At 43.5% G+C, this 19,106-nt stretch overlaps 1 protein-coding gene across 3 annotated transcripts in view; it reads left to right on the top strand.

The window, feature by feature from the left end:
* The window catches only part of PFN4 (profilin family member 4), a 28,316-nt gene extending 11,578 nt beyond the window's left edge, over window positions 1-16,738 (top strand). For 2 of the 3 annotated variants that reach the window (XM_050951078.1, XM_050951079.1), the window contains exons 2-5: window positions 5,961-6,089; window positions 9,385-9,522; window positions 12,501-12,606; window positions 16,331-16,738. In XM_050951078.1, coding sequence (XP_050807035.1) covers window positions 5,973-6,089; window positions 9,385-9,522; window positions 12,501-12,606; window positions 16,331-16,362 — 393 coding nt within the window. In that variant the 5' untranslated portion in view covers window positions 5,961-5,972 and the 3' untranslated portion in view covers window positions 16,363-16,738. Of the gene's footprint in view, window positions 1-5,960; window positions 6,090-9,384; window positions 9,523-12,500; window positions 12,607-13,955 lie in introns of all 3 variants that reach the window. The other variant, XM_050951080.1, reaches the window with a different exon arrangement.
* The last annotated feature ends 2,368 nt before the right edge of the window (window positions 16,739-19,106 follow it).

Genomic DNA, 19,106 nt, shown 5'->3' with positions numbered 1-19,106 from the left:
GCTACTCGCTGAAATGGGACCTCAATTATGGGGAGTGGCTGGAGAGGGGCCTTGACCTGGTCTTGAGGCTTTCCCACTCTTTGGCATACCTCACAAGACCGGACATACTTGGCAACGTCCTTGCCCATCCCCTCCCAGTGGAAGGACTTCCCCAACCGGTCCTTGGTTCTGTTCACCCCAGCATGGCCACTGGGATGATCATGGGCTAAGCTTAAGAGCTTTTCCCGGTACTTAGTTGGAACCACCAACTGTTTTTGCGGCTGCCATTCTTCCCGGTGTCCACCAGAAAGAATTTCCTTGTATAAAAGTCCTTGGTCTATAACAAACCGGGATCGATTAGAAGAGCTGAGAGGCGGTGGGGTGCTCCGTGCCGCCGCCCAAGCTTTCTGAAGGCTGTCATCTGCTTCCTGCTCAGTCTGGAACTGTTCCCTTGAGTCTGGGGTCACCAGTTCTTCCTCAGACTGTGGACTTGGGCTTGGTCCCTCTGGAAGCGATGTAGGTGATGGGGTTGTTTCCGTTGCTGGTGAACCGCTCTCCGCTGGTGCACCTGAGGGTATTTCAGGCTCTGGCTGAGCCTTTTGGGTATGGCTGTCTGTGGCTTCTGCCAGTTTTGGCTCGCTGGCGCCCTCTGGCGTTGAGTTTGAAGATGTAGTTGCACTTGTTGGTGCTGGTTGCTGTTCCAGTTCCGGGCCTGGGACTGGAGATGCTGTGGCTGTTTCAGTGGTAGGCATGGAATCCGGGTCCACTACCTCTGTCTGGGTCTCTGGTAACACAGACGGGGCCTCTGTGGACGGTTCAGGAACAGGAATGGGTCTGGAAGCTTGCCTGGTTTGGCTACGTGTAACCATTCCCACTCTCTTGGCCCGCCTCACCTGGTTGGCCAAGTCTTCCCCCAGTAGCATGGGGATAGGATAATTGTCATAGACTGCAAAAGTCCACATTCCTGACCAGCCTTTGTACTGGACAGGCAGTTGAGCTGTAGGCAAGTCTACAGCTTGTGACATGAAGGGGTAAATTGTAACTTTGGCCTTTGGGTTGATGAATTTGGGGTCAACGAAGGATTGGTGGATAGCTGACACTTGTGCCCCCGTGTCTCTCCACGCAGTAACCTTCTTTCCGCCCACTCTCAAATTTTCCCTTCGCTCCAAGGGTATTTGAGAGGCATCCGGGCCTGGGGATCTTTGGTGTGATGGTGGTGTAATGAATTGCACTCGCATGGTGTTCTTGGGACAGTTGGCCTTGATATGTCCCAGTTCATTACACTTAAAGCATCTTCCATCTGATGGGTCACTGGGCCGAGGTGAGTTACTGGAGACTGGTGAGGTTGAAGGGTAGGGTATCTGTGGCTTTACTTGGGTGGTATGTGGGGTCTTTGGCTGTCCTCGGTTGTAGGGTTTATGGTCTGTGTGCCCCCTGGGGTAATCGTTCCCCTTGACAGTAGCTTTCTTGCTTTCTGCCAGTTCCATCCATTTGGCTCCAATCTCCCCCGCCTCAGCGATATTCTTGGGGTTTCCATCTTGTATGTACCGTGTGATGTCTTCAGGAACACCATCCAAGAACTGCTCCATTTGTATGAGGAGGTTCAGTTCTTCCAAGGTTTGAATGTTGTTTCCTGTTAGCCAGGCCTCATAGTTTTTTGCAATGTAGTAGGCGTGTTTGGGAAATGACACCTCTGGTTTCCACTTTTGGGTTCTGAAGCGCCGACGGGCATGATCTGGGGTTATCCCCATCCTGTATCTGGCCTTGGTTAGGAAAAGTTTATAGTCATTCATTTGGTGCTTAGGCATTTCAGCTGCCACCTCTGCTAAAGGTCCACTGAGCTGTGACCTCAATTCTACCATGTACTGGTCTTCGGGAATGCTGTACCCAAGACAGGCTCTTTCAAAATTTTCCAAGAAGGCCTCGGTGTCATCACCTGCCTTGTAGGTGGGAAATTTCCTGTGCTGTGGAGCAATATTTGGCGCCGGGTTGTTAGGGTTGGCTGGCACATGCAGCCCAGCTTTTGCCAACTCCAGTTCATGTTTTCTCTGTTTTTCCTTCTCTTCATTCTCTTTTTGTTGTTTTTCCATTTCTTTTTGTTGTTTTTCCATTTCTTTTTGGTGTTTTTCCATTTCTCGGTGGTGGGCCAACTCTTCTTCTGCTTGTTTCCTTCGGTAGGCTATCTCTTCTTCTTCTAGTTTTCTTTTGTGTGCTGCCTCTTGGGCTGCCTGTTCTCTTTGGAAGGCTGCCAGTTTCATGCTTTCTTCCTTTTCTTTCATCTCCATCTGTCGCCTGTGTTCAGCTTCTTTGATTTGTTCTTCGGCGTCAATTTTTGCCTTAGAAGTCATGGTTCCTGTTTTCTTGTGTTGGGGTGCCCTCCGGTGTTTATCTTCTGAACTGCAGGTTCTGTTGCCTCCTGAAGTCTGCCTAGCAACAGTGCTTTTTTCCTTTTCTCTCTCTAGCTAATGTTCAATGAAAGGAAACCAGAAAACCCACTTTATTTGCATGCATATAAGTGCCGGTACTTGCCTCCTAATGGGAGGGCTATTGCATGACAAAAGACCCTTAACATGCAAGCCACAAACTGCGAGAGAGAGCAGAAAAAAAATTCTCTCTGGTTCCCTTTTAAAACCAACTGCTTCTCTCTGCTAAAAAGCCCTTAGCAGAGAAAAGAAAAATATAATATTTCTACTGGCTTCTGGGTTCTGTCTATATCCCACCAGCTGCCACTCATGACATAACCTTAGTCCCAGATTTGGACCTTAGCGTCCAAAATATGGGGGTTAGCATGAAAACCTCCAAGCTTAGTTACTAGCTTGGACCTGGTACCTGCTGCCACCACCCAAAAATTTAGAGTGTTTTGGGGCACTCTGGTCCGCCTGAAAAACCTTCCCTGGGGACCCCAAGACCCAAATCCCTTGAGTCTCACAACAAAGGGAAATAATCCTTTTTCCCTTCCCCCCTCCAGGTGCTCCTGGAGAGATACACAGACACAAGCTCTGTGAAACTACACAGAGACTCCCCCCTCTCTGTTCCCAATCCTGGAAACAAAAAGTACTTTCCTATTCACCCAGAGGGAATGCAAAGTCAGGCTAGCAATCCAACACACAAATCTCCCCTTGATTTCTTCCTCCCACCAATTCCCTGGTGAGTACAGACTCAATTTCCCTGAAGTAAAGAAAAACTCCAACAGGTCTTAAAAGAAAGCTTTATATAAAAAGAAAGAAAAATACATCCAAATGTTCTCTCTGTATTAGATGATACAACACAGGGTCAATTGCTTAAAAGAATATTGAATAAACAGCCTTATTCAAAAAGAATACAAATCAAAGCACTCCAGCACTTATATTCATGCAAATACCAAAGAAAAGAAACCATAGAACTTACTATCTGATCTCTTTGTCCTTACACTTAGAAACAGAAGACTAGAAAGTAGAACTACTTCTCCAAAGCTCAGAGCAAGCAGGCAGCCAGAAAACAAAGACAAAGACACTCAATTCCCTCCACCCAAAGTTGAAAAAATCCGGTTTCCTGATTGGTCCTCTGGTCAGGTGCTTCAGGTGAAAGAGACATTAACCCTTAGCTATCTGTTTATGACAACCCCAAATACCTGGAAGGAATGTGCCACCAGGAATGTGCCATCTGCTAATTGAGCCAACACAGCAGGATCAAATGGTTCCCATAGACTAATATAGGAATTAATTCCTACAAAAATGGACTCTAAAAACTGAGGACTTTGAGTCCCTGGTTCTACTGCCAGCCTCCAGGAGCATCAGGTGCATCTGACACAGACTTGGCTCCATCCTCATGACCAAGATACCTGGCCAGTAACTTGGCATGAGCAACTTCCAGGCTGGTAACTATAACACCTATACAGAACTTGAATGAATGATTGTGTGAATGAATATATATGTGTGTGTGGTGTGTTTGTATAAAAAATAAGTAGTAATAGGAATAAGTAGTAAAACAACGTTTGTTATTTTTATCTTTTGCCTTATTATTATATTTGCAATAAATGTGGCATCTTTGCCTTATCCCTCTTAATAAGATCCTGCTGGTTTTTATTATATTGGTATAACACTGACTGAGGGAAGGATTAGTCAGACCCTGTGCTACCCAGGGGCGGCTCTAGGTATTTTGCCGCCCCAAGCACGGCAGACAGGCTGCCTTCAGCGGCTTGCCTGAGGGAGGTCCTCGGTCCCAAGGATTCGGCGGCACGCCTGCGGGAGGTCCGCTGAAGCCGAGGGACCAGCGGACCCTCCGCAGGCATGCCGCCGAAGGCAACCTGCCTGCCGCCCTCACGGCGACCGGCAGAGCGCCCTCCGTGGCTTGCCGCCCCAGGCACGTGCATGGCGTGCTGGTGCCTGGAACTGCCCCTGGTGCTACCTAGAAGGATTTGCTTTGCCCAAGCCTGTGTCTCCAAGGCTAAAAAGGACTGAGCCTGCTGAGGAGAAGAAGGTACTTTGCCACATGTGTATAAAATCTTTCGATTAATTGGCTGCATAACTGTCAGGATTATCCAACAACAGTTTTGTTCATTAAATGTTGCATTACAATTTGTTATATGGTTATTTAATAGTGATTTACTTCATAAAACTGTATAATCTGATTTTATCAGAGAGACAAAGTGGGTGAGGTAATATTAGGGCGGAGGTCGGCAACCTTTCAGAAGTGGTATGCTGAGTCTTCACTTATTCACTCTAATTTAAGATTTTGCGTGCCAGGAATCCATTTTAATGTTTTTAGAAGGTCTCTTTCTATAAATCTATAATATATAACTAAACTTTCATTGTATGTAAAGTAAATAAGTTTTTTTAAATGTTTAAGAAGCTTCATTTAAAATTATATTAAAATGCAGAGCCCCCCGGACTGGAGGCCGGGAGCTGGGCAGTATGAGTGCCACTGAAAATCAGCTCGTGTGCTGCCTTCGGCATGTGTGCCATAGGTTGCCTACCCCTGTATTAGGGTAACCAGAGAGCAAGTGTGAAAAATCAGGATAGGGGTTGGGGGATAATAGGTGCCTATATAAGATAAAGCCATGAATATAGGGACTGTCCCTATAAAATTGGAACATCTGGTCACCCTAGGTAATATCTTTTATTGGTGACTTTTATAACTTCTGTCGGTGAGAGAGACAAGCTTTTGATCTTACACAGCGTTCTGGGAAACTTACTCAGTGTCACAGCTAAATACAATATGAAACAGATTGTTTTGCATAAATAGATAACATATATTTCAAGGGAGCATTCAAGGCGAGTTGTCTGATTTATGTAATCGTGCTGTATAGTGATAAGAACATCTTTATCATTTTTATTTTACTTCATCATCATCATCCAGATGAGATGTCGTGTAAAGTACAATCATTCTGAAATCCTTACCTCATCTAACACTTGACTTGGAATGAACCAGTGTTCAAGAGACACAATACTTGCAATTTTCTGATGGGCCAATCAGTTTCTAGTTTCTTGTCCTTGTTGTTGCTAAGTAAATCTTCCAAATATGATTGATGCAGTGTCATCTATCTGGCTGAGTAGGCAGATAAACAGCCTGAAACAATAACTCTAAAACATGTGAAATACCACCAGTGTTGTCATCACCAAATGTTAACTCTGAAGTCTAATAATGTCAGTTTAAATGTCAATATTGTCAATTATTTCACTGTTGATCCTTTAACAGAAATGTCTAGGCATAGAATCATAGAACGGAAAGGGACCTTGAGAGGTCATCTAGTCCAGTTCCCTGCACTCAAGGCAGGACTAAGTATTATGCATGTTGTGCAAGGAGCTTGAAAAGAGCACTAACCCTCCCCACTGCAGCTGACTCCCACTCTAACCTGCTGTTTATCGCAAGTTATGGTGTATTTCTCAGCTTTTTCTCTGAACCAGCCTCCTAAAGTAAGCTAAATTAAATTCCGGATGGGAGGAGGATCAGGTCTGGAAGGAAATGAACGCCTACCTATATCTGATTTTTTTTTTTCACAGAACTGAAGGAAAATGAACCAAATTCAATCTTTGCTCAATGATTGCCTCATCAAAACAAAACATGTGGAACATGCGGCCATCATCAAATTAAAGGACGAAACTGTGTGGGCATCAACCCTTGGCTTTAATGTAAGGAAACAGAAAGTATCCTAGCAAGTGACACTGAAGGTAGAAAATTTAGAAATCTACCACACTCTTTAAAGGGAAGGAGCATGAGTTAGTGATTAGAGAGGGGACTGTCAGTCAGGACTGCTGGGTTCTGATAAATATTCCTGGCTCTTCCACTGGCTGTGTGACCAGGGCCAGCTCCAGGCACCAGCATTCCAAGCAGGTGCTTAGGGTGACAATCTGCAAGGGGCGGCAGTCCGTGTGTTTTTGCCGCCAAGCAGCGCGCCGAATTGCTACTGCAGATGGCGGGGGCAGTCCGTGTGCCGTTAGGGTGGCATGCGCATTTCCACTGCAGCAGCAATTCAGCGGCAGCTTCTATGTTCAGCTGCCCCCGGCGGTGCAGCTTCTGTCTTCTGGCTGAAGACAGAAGCTGCCTTCGAATTTCCACCGTTGCAGAAACGCACATGCCACCCTAACATTGCATGGACTGCCCCCGCTGTCTGCGGTGGCAATTCGGCACGCTGCTTGGGGCGGCAAAAACAGTAGAGCTGGCCCTGTGTGTGACATTGAGCAATTCTAATAACCTCTGAGCCAAATGGGGTATAATTAGGGCCAGGGACGGCTCCAGCATTTTTGCCTCCCCAACCGGGGGTGGGGGGCACTACCGCCGCTGCTTCATTCTTTGGCAGCAATTCGGCAGCAGGTCCTTCCCTGCGAGAGGGACTGAGGGACCCACTGCCGAATTGCCGCCGAAGACCCGGACGTGCCGCGCCTTTCCATTGGCCGCCCCAAGCACCTGCTTGCTCCGCTCGTGCCTGGAGCTGGTTCTGATTAGGGCCCTACCAAATCATTGTCCATTTTGGTCAATTTCATGACCGGAGGATTTTAAAAATCATAAATGTCATGATTTCAGTTATTTAAATCTGAAATTTCACAGTATTGTTATTTTAGGAGTCCTGACCCATAAATGAATTGTGAGGGGGTTGCAGTACTTCTACCCTTACTTCTGTGCTGCTGCTGGCGGTGGTACTGCTTTCAGAGCTGGGCAGCTGGAGAGCGGTGGCTGCTGGCCGAGATCCCAGCTCTTAAGACAGAGCCGCTGCCAGCAGCAGCGCAGAAGTAAGGATGGCATAGTATGGTATTGCCACCCTTACTTCTGTGCTGCTGCTGGCGGGGCACTGCCTTCAGAGCTGAGTGCCCTCAGAGCAACTCCCTTTTGGGTCAGGATCCCCAATTTGAGAAATGCTGGTCTTCCCTGTGAAATCTATAAAATATAGGGTAAAAGCACACAAAAGACCAGATTTCACAGGGGCAGACCAGATTTCACAGTCTGTGGTGTGTTTTTCATGGCTGTAAATTTGGTAGGACCCTAGGTATGGTACTACTTACCAAAAAGTGTGTTGTGGGGTTGAATTTGTTGTAAAACACGTGTCAAGGCTGATTCCTCATTCTGGCACTTTGAGTGCAAAAGGTGGCAGCCTGCAAGGATTTTAAAAATTAATACTGGCCACTCCAGGGTGGTATTGAACTCCCAAGGTCACAGTTTCTCTCTGGCCTTGGATGGGGAGATGCTGCCACCACCCAAGTGCAAACCTCCCCCTCCTTTTGAGAACCCAGGAAGGAACACCTGGGAATTCCTTCCTGTGAGGTACCCTCAAGCCTTTTCACCCCCTCTCTGGGGAAAAGCTGAGGAAAAAAAACAAAGGAAATCAGCTGTTGCCCCTAGCTAATTAAACAACATGTCCACAACCTCTTAGGGGGACAAATTCAATCCTGTTCTTAAAAAAGGTAAATTTTATTAAACCCAAAAAGAAAGGAAATATGTTTGAAACTTAGGCTTTTTGCTGGATCTTAAAAGAAACAATTACAAAAATTAAGCATCAAGATAGCTCTCTTGAGGTTCAGCTTAAAGATTACAAGTAAAACAAAAGCATCTGGGATTAGCACAGACAAGTCCACAAGCCAATAAGAAGTTTAAAAAAAACCCTAATCGCATCTTCCTAGACATTCCCTAATTTACTTACATATCTGGGATTTCAGATAAGTAGGTTTGAGGTATGAATTGATGCTTTTTCATACATGGTTTTAAAGCTGCTTATAGCATTGCTGATCTGCATCTCAGCTCTCTGGAGACCAACAACAACAAAGAGCAAGTTTTTTCCAATTTTAAAAAGTTCTAGCTGCCCCATTGGTGCTCTTGGTCATGTGCCTACTCCCTTTCTTTTACCTAGCCAGGGAGACTTTTTAACCCTTTACAGGTAAAGCAAGCAGAGAACAGCCACCAAGAGGGACTTTATAGCTAACTTGCTGTCCATAAAAGGGAGCTACCCCTCACTCTCTTCATTTATCACAGCACTCATATGAGATCTTTGCAGGAAAGGTATTAGATCAGCAGAACTCCATTTCTTTCGTTCTTTGGACTGCATCAATCACCTTTGATTGTGTTGATTTTGTTCTATGATCAACAAGGTACCAAACAAGACAGCAGAATAGCAGCACATCTGTATTGTATGGCAAAACTTATGCTTCTCTTGTCTAATTTTATTTTATCTTATTTATGTTACATTGGAACAGAGGGTGTCAAATCTGTCTCTGTATTTACTTATGTGATCTCGTCACCATAGTATCTGAGCACCAAAGTGTTATCCATAGGAGAGTAGCAGTTAACGAGGATCTAAAATGCTAAAACTTCAGCTTCACTCTAGAAGTGTGGCTGATGGCGACTGGGGACAGATTCTCAGCTGGTGTAGATTCTCATAGCTCCACTGACTTCAGTGGATCTATGGCATTTCACACCAGCTGAAGATTTGCTCCTAGATTCTAGCATGTAATGCTCCACCTTGATCTGAAAAGCTCACTTGCTGGAGTCTCTTAAAGTTACGTCTATATATTAAAGATGGAGATTATTAGTATTTGAATGCGGCATCTGTGTGCTCAGTACTGTGCAAACACACAGCAAGGCAGAGTCCTCTGCTCCAGAGAGGTTTTAACCTAAAGGCCCAATCCTCTAAACACTACTGGGCATAGTGTTTACCATTAATCCCACTGTAATCAATGGGACTACTCACAGGGGTAAATGCAAGCATTTGTGAATCAGATCCTAAATCAGACACTGAAAATACAATTCATTCTTACATGGACTAAAAGCCCAATTTCAAAGTTGTTCAGACATTTTCCTTTTTTGTGTCATCATTATCTATTTATGTCAGATAATTAACCAAAGACGATTTCATAACAGAAGAAGTGGGTTCTTTTTAATGATTGCAAAAGTGTGTCCTTTTGGTCCATAACAAAATATCCCATTTTATCAATTTAGCTGCAGCCACAGCATGCTTTACTCCTCAGCTCTGCTTTCTTCAAGAACTTATTACACGTCAGAAGGGAAGGACTTTACTTCAAGGAGAAGCATTATAAATGTGTCCGAGCAGATGAGTGCTCCATCTATCTTAAAAATGTAAGTTGCTAACATTTATGGCAAGTAGGTCCAAGCACTGAAAAAAGTATTTGATAGTTTTCCTCTTTCCTTCCCACATCTCCTGTTTATGTTAACACCCAGAGTCAATTAGAAGTTAAACAAAATGTTGCCTCCTTTCTATCCACTGCAACTTTACAAGATATGGGGCAGACAAATAAATGCACAGCACAGAATCTCTACAAGGAAAATGACAAGCATATAACATAAATTAAAACAGAAATATATTCCACCATCCATCTCAAACTATCCAACCATTTTATTTCTTTACTAACACTGAGAAGGGAAATTGAATTCTGTTATCCCAAATATTTTTCTCAAACTATTTGTGCCACAATCACTATTTCTGGCTTTTAGGATAAGCTGAGTGCTGAGATTTCTCATTATGGTCCATCTTATTTCCAGCTGTGTAGTAGTGTAGGTGTAAAATGAGGTGGCCAGGTTTTCTGAGTAGCTTCACTGGCCAATGACACCAACTGATAATCAATATCAGCATCTAAACTTGTCATTGAAGAGCTCAACACTTTCTCTCTCTTTTTCTGGCCCAGTTCCACATTGATTAACTACATTGTGACAACAGAAATTCCCAGCCACTTTGCAGTTGCAGTTAGATGTGATATGCTTCTCTGCCGTTTTAAATGTTATGGAGCATTTGTGATGCTGGTAGATCAGGTGCCAGCTCATGCCAAGGTCCCCAGGCCACAGTGGAACACTGACAAATACACAGCTGGAATGAGTCTGGCTCACCTGTGTGTTAGTATTGTTAAAATAGGTATTAGAATTATAAAATTGTGTTCAGTATTTAGACTTTACTGAATACTTTTGAATTGCTGCCTGCATTAATCTCACTTATAACTTCTGTATTCTATATTATAAGGTAATATTTGAGTGGTAGAATTATGAACTTCATACCCTCATATCTCAATGTCAGTACTTTGACCCATCAACCTTTTACCCCCAGTCGGGGATATTACAGATTATGTATTCCTTATGCCACCCAATCTTAAACCAAATTTTGCACCCTCGATAATCTGTACGTTATTCCCTGATAACCAGAAACTTCTATTTTTAAACTCTGTACCATTCATTTTTCTTTAACATCTTAATAAAATTTTTAAGTCTGTTATAAGTTTCTGTAACTCTGTAAATCACTAGACAGGAGAGAGACATTAACCAGTGTGAAGTGCCAATCAGCAACAGAAAGTGTTATGTCTTGCCCAACAGGAATGGTCCATTGATAGCAGATGGATTATTAAGGAATGTTAAAGGGGACAAAAGACTCTGTTGCTCTACTTCCCTCCCTCCCCTTCCCACCCATGAAAACGAGTCATGCAAGTGGATTCCTCCCATCAGCTGAGTTTGCAGCTCAGAGCACATGGCAGAGGGAAATAAAAAACCCCAGGCAGAAGAGACTAATTATCTCTATGCTTTTTGGACTCTAGAGGGCAAGGTTTATTAGGCATAAGCAAGAGAACCCTAGGGTTTAGCCTGGGTTAGCCTTAAAGAATACATAGAGCTTGCTTATTATAGAAGCTTCTATAACTGTTTGAAACTTAAGATGGTAAATCATTTGTGTATATATGTTTAGCTTCTTTAATCTTGTAAATAATTCTCTTTTCCTTTTCGTACTAAATAAATGTTTATAGAGCTTATGATAGGATTTGCTACGAGCATTGTCTTTGATGTGAGCTCTAAGATGCAATTGGCCTTGGTAAGTGAAAGGTCCTTTGAAACTGGGAGTAATCTGAGTAACCAGAGTGTTGATGTGATTTTTGGTGTAAGGGGCCATCTGTCACAAAGGTAAGCTCACCTGGGGGGCAAGAAAGATCAGAGTACCCAAGGGGACTCCATGTGAAAGCTGGTATAGTGCCTGAGGAGTTTATCTTTGATACTTGGTTGATGCAATCTAAGTCTAGAACTCACAGCCAATTTGAGGTTAGTGCCCTGCTTCCCATCAGTCTGCCCTGAGGTTGGTGCTTAAGCTCCTGAGTCACTGCAAGAAGCTTTACACGCAGGGGCAGCTCTAGGGATTTTGCTGCCCCAAGCACGGCAGGCAGGCTGCCTCTGGCGGTTTGCCTGAGGAGGGTCCGCTGGTCCCGTGGTGCCGGCGCGCCTGCTGGAGGTCCTTCAAAGCTGCGGGACCAGCGGACCCTCCGCAGGCAAGCCACCGAGGGCAGCCTGCCTGCTGCCCTTGCGGCGCCGGCAGAGCGCCCCCCACAGCTTGCCGCCCAAAGCACACGCTTGGTGTGCTGGTGCCTGGAGCCGCCCCTGTTTACATGGTTCTTTTGAGCTGTGAAACTGCACACATGTTCTACCCCAAAGGTAGCTAAGTAGTGGTAGGTAGTGATCCCTGTGCACATGCATACACACTGGTAATCCTCACATCCTCAGATGCTCGGTAATTGACATCATGTAATTCAAATTCGGGAGTTGAGTGTTCTCAGCAACTCCCAGAAGATGCTGGGCAATCCACATATTTGCGTCCTAATTCAGAAAATTCAGTTATTCCCAATGGGACTTCCATTCATTACTGCAAATTAATGAGATTCAGATACATTTAGTTTGTAAAGCCTTTTTGGAATCTTTCAAATAATACACAGCACACACATCTATTTTAGTAATATTTTAATAACATTTTTGTGGGTTACACTTAGCACCCAGATTGCACTTTATCTCTTCCAAGTGCTTTGTAAACATTATTTATGAATAAAGGTGGGAACATGCTGTATAATAGAAAACCAGCACAGCTATTGTGTGGCTTGATTAAAATATACAAATATATATAAAACATATAATCTTGCATTAATTTATGTCTGTTATCAATATCAGTCTTGATTTAGGCTTCCTCAAAGTGACACACAACTTAAGGATAGAAAACATTCTTGTCTAGCATACATTGATAAATAGTCTATATATTTAAAAGAACTCTGCAACTTTAACCAGTTTTCTTCTTTATCTAGGAGGACAGAGGTCTAATAGCTGTGAAAACAGATTCATACATCCTGGTAGCTACTTATTCTGAGGGCATGTATCCCAGCGTGTGTGTGGAAGCTGTGGAGAAACTGGGTAATTCCTTCATGTGCCTGTATGTCTGAATGCAACTTGTAGAGATATGTTACAAGTGGGGGGCAGCATTTCATTCCCACAAACCGCCTGCAACATTTGGGACTCCAGAAAATCTTGAAAGCCCATGAAAAGTAAAATTAAAATGGACTTTGTGTTTAGTTGGAAACATGCCATCAATCTCCTTCAGTTTCCACTGAATAAACACATGAAGGTATCTGTATCAAATCTTAAAAAGAAAAGCTTTTACTGTTTACAATCCTATAATTATAATTTTTTAATAGGGATACTATGGGTTGATTTAAGAAAACCTGCTTGAAAACATTATAGTTAATATTATTGGCCTGATTCTTAGTTACTTTGTTCCTGTACTTGGAGTGGAGAGCAAAAGTAGCTTTAAAATTAAGTCGACATAACTGCATCACTAAGGGCTGTGAAAAATCCACACTCCTGAGTGGCATAGTTAAGCCGTCCTAAGTCTCTGTGTACACAGCGCTATGTTGACAGAAGAATTCTTCCTTCAATCTAGCTACCATCTCAAGGGTATGGATTATCAATGTCAGTGGGAGAATCCCTCCCATCGGTGTAGGTAATGTCTACACTGAAGCGCTACAGTGGCCCAGCTGTGCCGCTGTAGTGTTTTAAGTGTAGACAAATGCTCAGGGTATGGTTATTCTTCAATCGTGGGGTGTGATCACAGCTGGAGTAGACATACAAAGCTGCGGCAGTGCATGCTTCAGCCTGGGCTGTACAAGCTCACCCAGAACCACGATAATTATTCCCAGGGCTAGTCTGTGCTGAAACCTGCACTGCCACAGCTTTGCTGCTACAGTACCTGAGCTAGCTAGATTAAAGCTAGTGCACTCAGATGTATCCCCTCAGTCACACCCTGTGATTACAGTGTAAACTTAGCTTGTGTTTGCTAGGTCAGACAGAGGTTTGGAGAGGTTTATTTTTTGAGCACCCTTTTGTTGTTCAGTTTAATCTTTTCTTGCAGAGAAAACAAAGCAGGTTTATGTATTCTACTTTATGTAGTTCAAGGAGAGATTTCTGCATATGATTGGTTTGTAAAGGGCTTGCTGATCTGAAGGAGGAGTGTTTAGAGAAGAATATCTTAATGCTACAATCTTACAATAAGAAATATTCTGTTTATTTCAATTGACACAATGGAGATATATTTGGAGTTGCTGTTCATATATTTTAAGCATTCAGATGCAAATGCTGATGCAAGTTAGACTATGATCCCTTTCATTTAATTAAGGTACATTCCAGTGTTGATTTGAAGTGGAGCATCTCCATTACGGCAAACATTGAAAAAGAAAATATCTTCTATTTGTTTTTTTTCCCCTTAGCGAACTATTTCAGAGATAAGGAAAACTGAATCTGCAAACAACTTAAAATTGATCAGGCGTATGAGACTGTTTTGTTAGAAAACTGTGGATGGAAGTTTGTAATGAAGCACATCCAAGCAAGCAAGACAATATCCATTATTCTGCAATATTCTTAGTGCATAGTGAAGGCTCTGAAAGAGAAGGATAATCCACAGCATTTGAATTGCACTAGTGCAGCCTTACAGCCCCCTAAATTATCAGCTCCACCATCTTCAAGCCCAAAAATTACAGCTCATAAATCCATGCATGTGTGGTAGCATTTGGGCTCTAGTTTGGATGGGTTCCAAGAATCTAAAATTGCAAGATGCTGAGCGTCTCCTACAGAGTGCTGAGTACCCTCTACACACAGTGACTTCCCTGGAAGTTGAGCCCTTTCTCCACATCTCCTATAGGAGTCGATGGTGCTCAGCACATCATAGGATCAGGTCTGAAAACTATAACTTCATTTCATCAAAAGTACAGTTGGGTGATGTTCTCAAGAGAGTTTTTCTTCATTTTAACACTATCTTTTTTGTTTGTTTTTACCCAATCTCCTAGTAAGAAAGCAGTTAATTTCTCTGAGCTGTGAGGCATCTTTCACAGGAGATGTACCATATACACAGCATCAAAACTGAGTAGATTAATGAAATGTGTTGCATTAACATGAAGTTCAATGTAAGATCACAAATTGCATGGCATACCTTGGAATGTCTTGAATAAAATACCATTTTTATATCCATCTATTTGCATCGCCAGAAAGGACCATTAGATCATCGAGTTTGACCTCTTGCATAGCACAGGCCATTACATTCCACACAGGTATCCCTGCACTAAGCCCAATAACTTGTGTTTGCCTAAAGCATAATTTCCAGAAAGGCCTCCTGTCTGTATTGGAAGTCATCCAGAGAAGGAGAACCCCCTCCCCACTGCTCTTGGTAGCTTGTTCCAATGATTAATCACCCTCATTGTTTAAAAAATTGTGCCTAATTTCTACTTTGATTTTGTCTGATTTCCTCTTCCAGCCAGCCATGGGTTCTTGTTATGCTTTTCTCCCTTAGATTAAAGACCTTTTTTAATTCCCCTATTTTCTCTCTGTCAAGTTACTCATGTAACAAAGTAGCATTCACATGTAATCACGTCACCTCTCAATCTTCTTTCTGATGAGATAAACAGATTTATCTATTTAAATCTCTCACTGTACAGCATTTTCTCCAGCCTCAGAATCATTTTTGTGGCTCTTTTCTGCACCCCCTCAGAATTTTCCAGCATCCCATTCAGTGATGAGTCTCTCTACTTTTTTGAGATCTGTCAGTTAGCCAGTTACTAATCCATTTAATGTGAGCTTTATTGATAGTTAAGGCTACAATTTAGTCATGGGTATTTTTAGTAAAAGTCATAGGTCACTGGCAATAAACAAAAATTCACATCCTGTGACCTGTCCATGACTTGTACTATAAATACCCAATTAAATCTTAAATGGGGGAAGGGGGACCCAGGGCCAGTGGCACCAGATGCCGGGGGTTGCCAAGCAGCAGCTGCTCCAGTCACCCCTGGGACCACTGCTGGGAGCCGCCGACCTGCCATTGCTCTGGTCGTCCCTGGGACTGCTGCTAAGGTGGTCCCTTGGGTCAGCCACACTGGCTGCTGCTCAGGCGGTCTCCGGGGCCCACTGAGTGGTGGCTGCTCCAGCCACCCACCTGCCGCTGCTCTGGCTGCTCCCAGGACCATTGCCAGGACCACTACCAGGGGCCATTGATCCACCACTACTCCAGCCATCCCTGGGACTGCTGCTCAGGTCATGACAAACATAATATGAAGGAACCAGATGGGCACAAAGGGATCCAAATGACTGTTAACTGAATATACACAACATGCAAGGCCTAGCTAAATAATGCACATTGCTGCTCTAGTTTGGTTCTGGCTGGCTTCTCAAACACAGAAAACAGTGACTGCAACTAGAGGATTCACAAACTGTTTAAAGAGACATTACTCTACACATTACATCTAGGAAAGGTGCAGTGAGCAGCAGACCATGGTTGTGTGTGACCCCGGAAGCCCCTCAGTACCAACTGAGAGAGGGCATACCATTCTGTAATTCACATCAGGCCTGAGACATATCTTGTGCCAACACATTATTGTCATAATCTGTATCTAACAGATGTCATGTGAGGTCTCATATGCAAACTGATGACATGCTGGTCCCAAAAATCATGTGGTATATGGGTGGGGTGTATACAAAGAGTTATAGATGTGTGCTGGAAATATGTTCTTAAAATGTGTTTGGCAGGCAGTGCATCAGCCTAGCCTCCACTAGACAAATGACTGTGTATTTACTTGTCTGACCAACTTGATCACAGGCAGAAGACAATGCAAGTACATTTACATATGAGGTAAACAAAGCTATTGCGCTAATAAGCAGGGGAGAAGACCACTAAATGATAATGATAGGGGACGGAATCTGCACCCCCGGAAATCTTCCTGGCTCTTGAGACACAGTGAACTTTGGGGTATATAAAGAAAAGTAGGAAGCCACTTGGATGATCCATCACCAATGGGAGTTATGGTTCAGCACCCTCTTAGCCTATGAAAGATGGCTCATCTTGGCTGGAAGGCAAGAGCAACTGAACCCTGACTATAAGTGAGAAACCTGTTTAGATAAAGATAACTTACTGAAATTAAATTTTAGTCACTAGAAAGCATATTTTATTTTGCTTGACTTGTAACCCTCTCTGTTTCTTTCTTTTATTCTTACTTATTATCACGAAACCTCTGGTCTTTGTTAATAAACATATTCTTGTTTTATTACAAAACCATATCAGTGCTGTGTATTTTGGGATGTGTAAGTCTTCAGCTAAACTAACAGACTGGTGTGTTCTGTCTCTTTGGAGGCAGCGAATTTAACAACTTCTGTGAATATCCAGTGAGAGGGACTATACACTATAGAGAGATGTCTCTGGGGAATTTGGAAATTGGGGGTCATTGATTGTTACTTGCAAAGCAAGGTTTAGACTGGCAGAGTTCTGAAGAGTTTGTTGGCAAGGCACACGAACTAGAGGAAGCTGATGCATAGCTTAGTGACAGCAAAGCTCTCACTTGCTGAGGCTCAGAGAGGTAACACAGTGTCTCATAGTTCTGGGTACCTCAAGCAAGGAGTCACAGTCTGGTCTCACCTCTGCTGAGTACTGTTAATATTGCTATGCAATTCACAACTCTCATTCCTGACCAAGGCCTATCCCAAGGCCTACCCCAAGAAAGGAAACTATCATCCCTCTCTTCTACAAATATGTTACCTGAGAGGTTGTAGAAGGTCCCTTCAGGCAGATCTGGAGCTAGACTCCTGGTGACAAATATAGCAATTCCAAGTCTCACCGACAGTGCCTTTCAGATTGAATTAAATCAACAGCAGAGGTATCTATAACTATCACACCACTTTGCTTCTAGAATGAGGAACAGAACTCAGAAATCCAGCATTCCACTACTGTCTCATAAATAGCTGTATAATCCTCTAATAGAGCTTGTTGTGTCCCCCTCTAGTTGCTGGTTCACCTAGAGGATAACAGCCTACTTCTGCTACTAGTAACTTGTTTAATGTATGTGGAAGATATCTGTGGTGTAGATGCTCTCTCTCTCTCTTATTCAAGGTAGCCTTTCTGGTAGCGATAACCTCAGCCAGAAGTGGTGTCTGAGCTCAAGGCCCTGAGATCAAAGCCCCCTTACATGGTGTTCCATAAGGACAAGGTTCAGCTCAGGCCTCACCAGGCTTTCCTCTCGAACGTTGTCTCCCAGTTTCACATCAACCAGGATATGTTCCTCCCAGTAGTCTATCCTAGGCGACACTCGAGTGTCAGGGAGCTAAGGCTTTACTTGTTGGATGTCCACAGAGCACTAGCCTTCTACATCAAGAGAATGAAGCCGTTCCAAAAATACGTCCAGTTATTCGTAGCAGTGGCAGACAGAATGAAAGGTCTTCCTGTCTCTTCTCAACGGATTTCATCATGGATCATGTCCTGAATCTGTGTTACAACCTGGCAGAGGTGCCTGCTCCTCCAATCACTGCACATTCCACCAGGGCTCAGGCCTCTTCAACGGTGTTCCCGGTGCAGGTTCTCACCCAGGAAATCTGCAGAGCAGCGACGTGGTCCTCCATACACACTTTCACCGCACTATGCGATCACTCAGCGGGCCAGAGACAATGCGGCCTTTGGAAGAGCAGTGCTCCAATCAGTGGACAACTCCGACACCACCTCCTGAACTTGGGCTTGTGAGTCAACTGATTGGAATGGACATGAACAAGCAGTTGAAGAAGGAAAAAAGGTTACTCACCTTCTCATAACTGTTGTTCTTCGAGATGTGTTGTTCATGTCCATTCCAATACCCACCCTCCTACCCCTCTGTCGGAGTAGTCGGCAAGAAGGAACTGAGGGGGTGGCAGGTCGGCAGGACTCTATATTGAGCACCATGAAAGCACATCACCAGGGGGCACCCAGGCTGACCTGATAGATGCTGCTAGGGGAAAAATCTTCTGGCTAATGTGCACGCGCGCACACCTGATTGGAATGGACATGACCAACACATCTCAAAGAACAAGTTATGAGAAGGTGAGCAACCATTTTTTATGGATGGTAAATGAGTCTGGATGAGATAATACTTAGACTAAGTCTTCAGCCTAATTTTTCCTGGCATGAGAGTTGTTTTGCCATTTTTTCCCTCTTACATAGATTTGCTGGTTTGTTTAAATACCACTTCTGCTGATAGGACAAAAGTGATATGTTGCATTGGAAGATTTTAGGTAAAAGGAAAAGTTAATTAGTATGATAAATACAGAGCCTTGTAATACTAAAATCCCTTCATACTGGAAAAAATTTGGGCAAGATGGCATGGAAACAAAATGACATGGAAATTGTATATACAGTAAAAGTTGTGTAAATTGAAGAGCGTGCATGCATATTTTATGACAGTGCTTAATGCTGACTGGAGAAAAGAGAATGAATATGTTATATGTAAGTACATGAAAAAGGGGCCCAAACTGGAGAAACAGTGGACCAGAAACTGAAGGAATGCAACAGAAGGACCAGACATCAGAGGCTGCAATGATCATCATGCAGTATAGGAGAACTTCCTGATTCTCAGAAA

This window comes from Gopherus flavomarginatus, chromosome 4, assembly GCF_025201925.1.
Source record: "Gopherus flavomarginatus isolate rGopFla2 chromosome 4, rGopFla2.mat.asm, whole genome shotgun sequence".
NCBI lineage: Eukaryota > Metazoa > Chordata > Testudines > Testudinidae > Gopherus > Gopherus flavomarginatus.
This window is presented reverse-complemented; position numbering and strand designations above follow the sequence as displayed.